The sequence below is a fragment of the Mus caroli genome, chromosome 1 (assembly GCF_900094665.2).
Source record: "Mus caroli chromosome 1, CAROLI_EIJ_v1.1, whole genome shotgun sequence".
NCBI lineage: Eukaryota > Metazoa > Chordata > Mammalia > Rodentia > Muridae > Mus > Mus caroli.
This window is the reverse complement of record NC_034570.1, coordinates 131,041,053-131,051,134: the sequence shown is the minus strand read 5'-3', so window position 1 is coordinate 131,051,134 and position 10,082 is coordinate 131,041,053. Positions and strand designations below refer to the sequence as shown.

The 10,082-nt window shown below is 38.9% G+C and overlaps 1 protein-coding gene across 1 annotated transcript in view; it reads right to left on the bottom strand.

Moving 5' to 3' along the window:
- Positions 1 to 507: 507 nt before the first annotated feature.
- The window catches only part of Aspm (abnormal spindle microtubule assembly), a 44,448-nt gene continuing 34,873 nt past the window's right edge, over positions 508 to 10,082 (bottom strand). Inside the window, exons 20-28 of the mRNA XM_021168094.2 lie at positions 8,904 to 8,991; positions 7,275 to 7,484; positions 6,134 to 6,283; positions 4,817 to 5,008; positions 4,498 to 4,690; positions 4,203 to 4,357; positions 2,955 to 3,131; positions 1,710 to 1,879; positions 508 to 943 (exon numbers count right to left, since the gene is read on the bottom strand). Coding sequence (XP_021023753.1) covers positions 841 to 943; positions 1,710 to 1,879; positions 2,955 to 3,131; positions 4,203 to 4,357; positions 4,498 to 4,690; positions 4,817 to 5,008; positions 6,134 to 6,283; positions 7,275 to 7,484; positions 8,904 to 8,991 — 1,438 coding nt within the window. The 3' untranslated portion in view covers positions 508 to 840. The remainder of the gene's footprint in view (positions 944 to 1,709; positions 1,880 to 2,954; positions 3,132 to 4,202; positions 4,358 to 4,497; positions 4,691 to 4,816; positions 5,009 to 6,133; positions 6,284 to 7,274; positions 7,485 to 8,903; positions 8,992 to 10,082) is intronic.

The following is a 10,082-nucleotide window of genomic DNA, read 5'->3' as shown; positions in this document are numbered from 1 at the left end:
AATGCTTTCTTTAATAATCTTTGCCATGCTCCTGTAGTCACTTCACAGCAACAGAACACCAACCAAGACAAACAGAAAACCTAAGACATACAGCATCCCGGGGTTTCTTCATACTATTCTCTCATAGAAGATTGTAGATTTATCTTCAATCCAATATTTTGCTTTAATCAAAAGCTATTACTTTTCCTTTAGAAATAGGATTACATTAAAAAATACTTTTTAAGTTGATAGACACAAAATATTGTTGTCATGACAAACTAGGCAGCTTTCATATGCACTGAACCAGTGCCAAACATCAGCTCTGAAAACACACACATGCTGGGCGTTGGTGGTTCACGCCTTTAATCCTAGCTCTCAGGAGGCAGAGGCAGGCGGATTTCTGAGTTCGAGGCCAGCCTGGTCTACAGTGTGAGTTCCAGGACAGCCAGGGCTACACAGAGAAACCCTGTCTCGAAAAAAAACAAAAAACAAAAACAAAACAAAAAAACCACACACACAAATGACATTATAGGGATTATCATACTGTATTTAGGAATACATACATATATATACATACAAATTAGTGAAGAGGAGCAATGAATATGAAAAAGAGCAGGTAGTAGTATATGGCAGGGTTTGGAGGAAAAAAAATGAAAGGGAAAAACGTATTTAAATTATAATCACAAAAATTCAAAACTAGTAAAAATGAATTCATTAAACAGTTTTAGTAACTTTAATATCTACATTTTTATTTCTATACAAAGTCATATCTACACAGTTTATACTGACAGTAAGAACTGCTCCAGGTATCCATGATTGGCATAATTCCTTTTTGTCCCACACTGAAAATGTTTCCATTTACTAATAAGAAATTCCAAGTGTATCCATTACCAGTTGAATAGCTTGCAGGGAGTTTGTAATTTCTTCCACATTATCACGCCTCAAAACCCACTGTGGCTTAAGTCTGTTAAAAAAAAAAGAAGCATTAATGAAGTGTTTTAAAGCATGAGAAAGCTTCACACCATTGCTCATTATTATCTATATAACCTATACATTATTTTTAAAATTGATGCTGGCCTCTTTGCAGCTTATGCTCTTTCCTTCACCATCTCCTTCTCTGTTCATTTATTTACCAGGCGCTCAAGGTTAGATCCCTGGTGAAATTGGTTAAGCCTTTCCTCAGATCTTGTCACCATTCTTAGTTCTTAGTAACATCATCATCAATATGACCAAAGTCCTTACATCCTTGCTTTCTGTACTACCTTAACCATTCAACTGTCCTTTCTTACAAGCACAGACTAGATTTTGTCTTCACCAGAAACTGCATGGCCACTGGCTCTTAGTGTAAACATTAAACTTCCATTCTGCAAACTCCACTCTGATCCCATCATGTCACATGCCTTATTGAAGCACTTTAAACAAAATTTCCACCTCACCAAGGTTCCACAGGACTTCTGACAGTTGGTACACAATATATTTTCATTTAATATAGAAAACAAGTGATGTAATTATAGCCAGCTTCCTAGCATGCTTTATGAGCTACTTAACATGGAAGGTTTTGTGCAACTAGGCAATGCCCAAAGCCACAGCAATGATGCTTTACTATGTACGTAGCTCTCCTCCACTCACCCAGTGTTCTCCTGCTCAAAATGTTCACAGCATTTGGCTTCTGGTAAGAGTTAGTACATACTTATTAAATGAATCAATTGTAGATGCATTTAACTGCTTACCTTGAAACTAACCTGGTCTTCATAGATCTTTCTGGTATATAAGGAAAGCCTACACAGGAATTCTGCTTCTGCTTATCAAATAATCCCTGTGTATTTACTTTATGCTTAGGAACTGTAAATTTGTAGAGACGATAAATCCGATCAATGACTTTAGATCTACTTTGTGCATCCTAAAAAAAAAAAAAGAAAGAAAAGAAAAAGGAAAAAGGAAAAAAAATACACATGTCAAAACCTGGTAAGGATTACATTTCTCTCTCCTACAGTAACTAAATAATGAATTATCATTACTATGCTTTTCAAGAACAATGCTCTCTAATATAGCAGGTAGACTGACATAAATTATTAACTAATTTAATATGCAAGTTAGTTATAGGAAGACATATACTCAAAAAGTTACACGTGGAATACAGACAGAAAAGACTTCAGCGGATACACATCATGTCCAGGGATCAAATGTGAATTTTTCCAAAGAAGTCCTCTTCCTATCAGTGGCACAATCCCAGATGACGTGCCAGCCCCTGGAGAGACTATGGCACATCTGTACTTGCTTCCTTCCTAACATTCCATCCCTTATCTACACATGCTCGCTCAAATTCATTCTCTATCTGTAGCCAGAATGAATCTGGCTACACCGGAGAGCTGAGCATGGTGATACAATCCTGTTTGACAACAAAACACACTCCAAAACCAAAACAACAGCAGCAAACAAATAAGCAAGCAAGCAAACACACAAACCGCACACTGAAATACTCTCTTGCATAATCTTCAGTTGTTTCCCTATCTACTCAGAAAAAGAAAAAGAAAGCCAGAGTCTAGGGAAAGGCCATGGTTCCTCTATGCCAACAGTTGTAACTAGAGGCTCAGTGGTCTCAGCACTGAAAAGCTTGCCATTTAAACATCGTAGCAGCAGCAGGCCAGGGTGAGGGTTAGGACAGTTACACAGACCTGGTTCCTCATATGCCGGGATGTGTTATTCTTCCTAGTGAGTTGCTCACAAGGATAGAATCAATTCTACTTTCAGAGTTTAGCTTTCCCCCTTTTAGACTGAGCTTCAGGGCCATGTGCATGCTATACATGTGCTCTACTAGTGAACCATTTTTCCAGTCCTGGAGTCAGATTCTTTTGATTAGAAAAATGTCTGTGTGACATTTTTATCATCGAATAAAGCAGGTTTGAATATATATAAAGCTCTACATTAATGTGATAACTAAAGTCAATGACATTAAAAATCTAGGATCTACTCACAAAAGCACACTGCTCTGTCTTCAACAGCACTGCTAACAAACAGCAAGTTCTTGTGAAAATGCTGGCACTCTTCTCAGCCACTCGGTCTCCAGGCTTCTCTCGGTACACCTGCAGAAGCTCCAGCAGTATGTCCACACAGTTCTCAGCCTCGTAAACAGCCGCGATCGTCTTATCATACTTAAAGAGACCAGAATAAAAGGAAGGCTTATGAGGAGCGCATGCCTTTAAACAGTCCAACCACAAAATACGGTGAAAACTAAGTCTCTGGAGCGTGTGCAGCAAGTAGAGACTCACCGGGGACATTTGTTATTTCTGAACGCATCTTACACACACATTCCCAGCTTAATCAGTTTTAGAACTTTAACATGAACCAGTCAAATGCTCTTGAGAGAGAGAAAGAGCAAGAGAGACTACTATCCTGAAGTAGATAAAAAGCTTTTAAAACTCATTGTAGTATGACTATCACAAAGTAACTTTCTGTGGCTACCACAGGCTAAGATAACAGTGAAGAGAAGATCTAGTTAACTCCTGAGTTACCTGTTTCTTGAGAAGATGAAATGCTATAAAATAAAATGATATTTTCAACACTGAGTCAAGGATATAGTTTCAATGGCTTATTTGTCTAATTGTGTCCTTATATTAGCAGTAAAATATGCAGGGTGACAATATTAAAATAACAAAGCCTCACTAGCTGACACCACAGTCTTCTCAGTGACACCGAGGTGGGTCCTTTGAGGGCCCTCACTTGACAGCACAGAGGACCTAAGCAAGCTGCAGCATCATACAGGCCCAAGGCCACAGTGCTGAGCGTGGCATGAGCCTGCTCTCACCCGCTATCTCTCATCAAGACAGGAGGGTGGCTCAAGACATGGCTCAGGTAGAAAACCTTGCCTCTTAATGTCTCAACTGTGTCTAACTTTAGTAAGTACTATTGCTGTACTCTCTGCAAAATGACACAGGAACTACCTTAGGGGTTATAAAAAACTAACCTCATAATTTACCAGCAAGTCAACAGTAAATGGTAGTCGGTATGTAATAAACAAAAGCAATCTTATAAAACTAGCATTTCCATATATAGCTATGTTAAGAGACTAAACATTTTTTACTCCCAGAAACATAAAATACATTTATTTAAAATAAATAAATTTTAGGTCAGAAGCAAGAGCTAATAATGAGCAAACACAAAATTTAATTTGCAGGATCATGTTTCTTAACAGTGAATGCCTTATGTTTAAAATGGAAAGGTACCTTTGCCACATTCAGCAATACTTGAACAGCATATCCAACGACTTCCATACAAGGAACACTCCGATTACAGCTTCGGATCACAACAAAGATGGTAGATACTGCTCCGCTTTCAGCCATGTTCTCACAGCAAAGTGGAGAGAGTCTGGTAACAACCTCTGAGAGAAGCAAATGAGCAAACAAGGGAAGTCACAGTAACAAGACTGAACTACAGAGACTACTGTATTACCCCACTCTTTACACACCCAGAGGGGAAGTGCAGCCCTGCTCTGAAACATGGCATTTACAGGACACTAACCCAGGTGCTTCAATGCATCCAGAATGGCCGACAAGTGTTTGTAGGTGAGCAGGTGATGAAGCGCGCGCTCAGTTCTTCTGTACAGCTTGTTCTCCTCCTCCACGGTCGTGCTCACAGCTCTAAGGCTTCGTCGGATAGCTTTGATTTCTGTGTGGTCATTTTTCTTCCTCCAAGAATAGCCTCTCCATAATGCCTTAACAAACAGGTATAACAGGGCCATTTAAAGATGTCAGCCAGTAAGGTTTTGAACCTATATTCCAACTGCAGCTGCAACGCAACTCAGATTATAATCTTGGGCTAAAACTAGACTTTGGTTTACCTGAATTCTAGTGGCACAGCTAGTGATCTTTTCCTGTCTTCTGCAGAGGAGAAAGCGGCGTACTGCCTTCTGTATCACGGATGCAGCCCTGTCCTGCTGGAGCCAACATGCATGAGCTTCACGTCGAGCGCTTAGGATCTTGTGGTACTGTTCAATGAACCTCTTTCGTTGTAATCTTTTTCGAAACCATCTCTGTTCAAAACATGAAGGCTTTTCACTTTTACTCCAGAACATATATGAGTTAATAAATATATAAACATATGTTTATATTCTTATAAACATATATGTATATACACATTTATATACAAAAATGAAGGAATATTGAACTCTTTTGACCCTCCATCCTGCTCTGTGGGATCATTTTCCTATTCTACTTGAAGCAAATCCTTCAAGCTCCTGTTGGATATGTGTGGCCACAGCTCACAGTGTAGATGAATCCTATCAAACTAGGCAGCATTTTGCAAGTTGTTTTCTACCCCAATATTTTACATGTAAATATATGACAGTATACGTACATATAAGGAAAATTTTATAGGGTATAACTACTATAAATTTCAATATGGCTATGAAATAGAAAAATAGGCTAGGTACATTAAAACATTGTAAATAGTAAATAATACACAGGTAAGAATTTAAATAATAAATATGGGGAAAACTAAAAAATGACAGTAAGCAAGTAAGTCCTAAACAAAGAATGTAATTCTACTCCCATTCACTAGAGTGGCAAAATCAGAATGTCTTTGGAGGCCACTGTAGGATAAGGAAATAGAGAAACAAGGATCCACAGTGTAGGGATGGCTGAGTAGTTCCATCTGTGGGTGGTCACTTCCATTTCTGGCCCATAAAACACGGTCCACTTTCTAACCTTAACTTATCCTATGAGCTATCGTCTAACAGTCTTAATATTCTGGGACTGTATGTAAGCACATCTAAAAATGAGTAACATAAAAAATACTCTTGGAGCTAGAGAGATGGCTCAGAGGTTAAGAGCACTGGCTGCTCTTCCAGAGATCCTGAGTTCCATTCCCAGAAACCACATGGCGGCTCACAACCATCTGTAATGGGATCTGATGCCCTCTTCTGGCACACAGGTGTACATGCAGATAGAGCACTCAGAAACATATAATAAATCTTTTTTAAAAATTCTGAGATTTTTCTGTTTACGATAGAGCTTGTTTATGCAACCTTAGCTATCCTGGAACTATCTTTGTAGACCAGGCTGGACTTGACTGCCTGCTCTGCCTGCAGAGAGCTGGAATTAAGATGTACTCCACCATAAAAAGTAGTCTTTTGTCTGAAGTTAAGGGAAAAGTGAACCTGAATGAAGATGACTGAATCCACGTGCTTCTTAGCATTCCTCAAGGCCACGTGGAGCCGATAAGCTCGTTGGATTTTAAGAGCACACATGTGATAGTAGGCAGCTGCTGTAAAGTGGAAAAGCCGAGTTTTGGCTTTCTGTTCTGAAACCTAAAACAGAGAAAAAAAATTGCAATAGAAAAATAGGCAAAATACATTAAAAAGAACTTTTTAAAAGAAAATACATAGATAAAAAGTATTTTTATATAAGCATATGAAATATGCACACAAAATATTAACTATTAATTATTTTCATTTTAATTCAAGGTAATTATAATTACTGTACAATAATTCTAATAGAATAACTTATATAACAAAATGTAAAAGTAGAATTTTGGACCCTTTGCTAAGAGAAACAGCATTTAGGTGAGTGGCCAAGCTTATCCAAGGACAGGTTTTAAGACATCCAGAGTACGCAGGAGAGGCAGGTACAAGGTTAGAAAAGGTCATAGCTCTCTAAGCAGAGATGTTCAAATCGAGCAGAGATGTTCAGATCGAGCAATATGAAGCCCGACAAGTTACACTTTTCCAGGATCAGATAATACCACACAAGCACAGGCGAGCCTCTTGTAGTGAAAGCTCTCTACAGTGACCTTTAGATTGTAGGTTTCCAATTCAGATTTAATGATGAGTTTTCTCCTTTTAAACATTTTGTCTATGCCAGTTCTATATCCTCAGCTCCAAAGTCATAGCCCTCCCTAAAAACAAGAAATTCTTTCTTGGTGAGGATGTGGCTACCAGAGGTAAAGTTCTTACAGTGGCTGGGGAATGGCAGAAGGCTACTTGTGGGAAAATTAGCCTCCTCCACACACTCGTCAGTTCTTTAGCTAAGTGTTACTGCTTTAAAAATTAAAAACAACAACATCAAAAACCCCAACAAACAGAAAACACAATTAATTTTGTATCTTTGGTGTGACCGACCATCTGTAGGAAGAATTAGGGTCACGGGAACAACAAAACATATGATGACCAATGACCTTGTTAGGTGGCTCTGCAGAAGTTAATAATTATATTAGTTTTGACAGCATTCTCCAAAATCTTATCTCCAAAGATTTACCACCATCTAACATCCAATGTTTTAGTTTTATTCTAAAATACTTACCCTTTTCCTTACTAACCAGCCACGCACCGATGCTTGTACAACAACCGTAAACTTTTTCAATTTGATATACTTTATCCTTTCCTGCTTCGCAGCCACCATGGCTCGTACATGTCTCTGTATGATTAAAACAGCAGATCTCTGCTGCAGGAAGGACTGTCTTGCCTGATAGCCCCTAAAGTGGGCTTGAATCACACAAGCAGCTCGATGTCTCTATAAGAAAAAAAGTACAAGCAGAATTAATAGATAGGAATAAGATTTTCAACCTGTTAGAAGTTCTTGGATTTCTCACTGTAAAGTGAGAATGATGCTATACTCACAATATTCTTTACTTTCATAGTTTGAGAATGTCCTACTTCATGGACATGGGAAAGTGCTAACACATTACTTCTGAAACCATACAGGTCTATAGTAACAAAGCTATAGGTCAGCAGCTGCCAGGGACCTCCCCTTTCCTCCTGATTCTCCCTCCTGTGTGAGAGCAGGGAAGGAATGCTGCTACAGGGCAAGCACTCTGGACCGAAGCACAAGCTACCGTGTGATATGTACAGCAGCCATTAGAAAGGAACCATAGCAAAACAGTGTGTAGCTTTAGGAGCCACAATGCACGGTGGAGAGATGGTTGAGAAGTTAAGAGCACTTGCTGCTCTTACAGAGGACCCTGGGTTTGGCTCTCAAGCATTGATATCATGGCTTACAACCTTCTACAATTCCAGCTTCAAAAGATCACATATTCCTGTGATGTCCACAGCTCCCACATGCACATGCTGCACATACATACACTAAGGTGCAAACACATACACAGAAAAAAAGAAAAGGCTTAAACAAAGAACTACATAGCATGAGAACTACATTCCTTAGATTGCCAGATTGCCCAATTATATAACAGCTTCAGAAAGTCAGCTTTATAAACTTCCACATACCTTTAAAACAATCATGGACAAGTTAGCACTAAACAGCCTCTAGCACTTAAAATAATCAAAGCAATAGCAACTACCACATAAGTTTATTATACAGGGCCGGCCTGGCATGCAGTAAGTGCTGAAAGTCTCAGAAAAGACAACTGTGGTTATGTAGCTAGGACGAACATTACAGGAACATAAATCATATATGCAAAATTCTAATTTTGATATGTAGCAACTATTTAAAAGCCATATGTAATAATAGGTCATGGGCTTTATAGTTACTCTAAAACTCTGCTATATACTTAAACAGATCAACTATGGAAAGCATGTTATCAAGTATTTGACTTAAACTAGACAAAATATATTTATATCTCTATCTTTTCCAAGCATATATTATTTTCACTGCAATCATGAAAAATTCGAGTTTGAGAATATTTTACTTAATACACATACAGAGAGAGAGGGAGGAGGGGGAGAGAGGGGAAAAAGGAGAGGGAAGGGAGAAAAAGAGAGGGCAAGAGGGATGGAGGATGGAGGAGGGAGAGAGGGAGAGAGACAGAGAGAGCCTTATGTATACCATTACTGGCAAAAATCATACTGCTATTAAGTGAGTGTAATTTTCATGGCCTATACCAGATATGTGTAAAACAATGCACAGTTCAATGTGTAATATTCTTTCTATTTTACTTCCTAACATGGGTCTGTGTGAGCGTTTGTTTACACTTACTTTTAAATTCTCACGGGCTCCTCTTGCAGAAAGTGTAGCTCTCCATTTCCTTTGAATTATAATAGCTGCCGCCCTCATCTTCAAGAACCTGAAAAGTAGGGGAGAGATAACTTGAAATCATTTGATCTAGTCACTGTTGTCGCCCAATACAGAGAAGGAACATGTAAGAACAACAATGTCATAAGATACAACAGTACACTTCACATTTCAGCTCCTGCAGCCAGAGTCTTACACAGACAATGAAAGCCAGGTCGGCAAGTAAAAATATTCTACTGTATAAAAAATATAAACTCTAAAATCTAGTAAGACAAAGAATTTGGTAGAATATGATTTCAAAGTCTTAGGAACAGCTGGAAGAATTCTCAGATGATGGAGGAAGTCACTGAAATGAACTTATCAAAGAAGAAAGGGACACTCACAGTACTAGGACATGAACCTGACACTTAGCAATGACTAGCTTTTCTTCGAACCATAATTCTTAGAAAGTACTGCTGAGCATCCAGAAGAGACGCTCACCATTGATACAAGAGTACACCTCCATACTGATGGTAAGCACCACCTGCAATTGACCCATTTCCCCAACAGTATTGGTAGAGGAGCTCTTCAAACGCTGGAGGTCCTCTTTAGTGAATATCTTAGTCAAAGTTTCTATTCCTGCACAAACATCATGACCAAGAAGCGAAGCAAGTTGGGGAGGAAAAGGTTTATTCGGCTTACACTTCCACACTGCTGGTCATCACCAGAGGAAGTCAGGACTGGAACTCAAGCAGGTCAGGAAGCAGGAACTGATTGATGCAGAGGCCATGGAGGGATGTTACTTACTGGCTTGCTTCCCCTGGCTTGCTCAGCCTTCTCTCTTATAGAACCCAGCCCAGGGATGGCACCTCCCACAAGGGGCCTTCCCTCCCTTGATCACTAATTGAGAAAATGCCTTACAGTTGGATCTCATAACTCCAGCTTATGTCAAGTTGACACACAAAACCAGCCAGTACAATGGACCCCTTGTCAACTTGACACACAAACACATCACTATTAAGCCTAAACCCTTACTTTCTTATTCATCCCCAAGATCTAAATAACTTTAAAAGTCCCACAGTCTTGCAAATTCTTAAAATTTCAATCCCTTTAAAATATCCAATCTCTTTTAAAATCTAAAGTCTTTTTTTTTTTTTTTTTTTT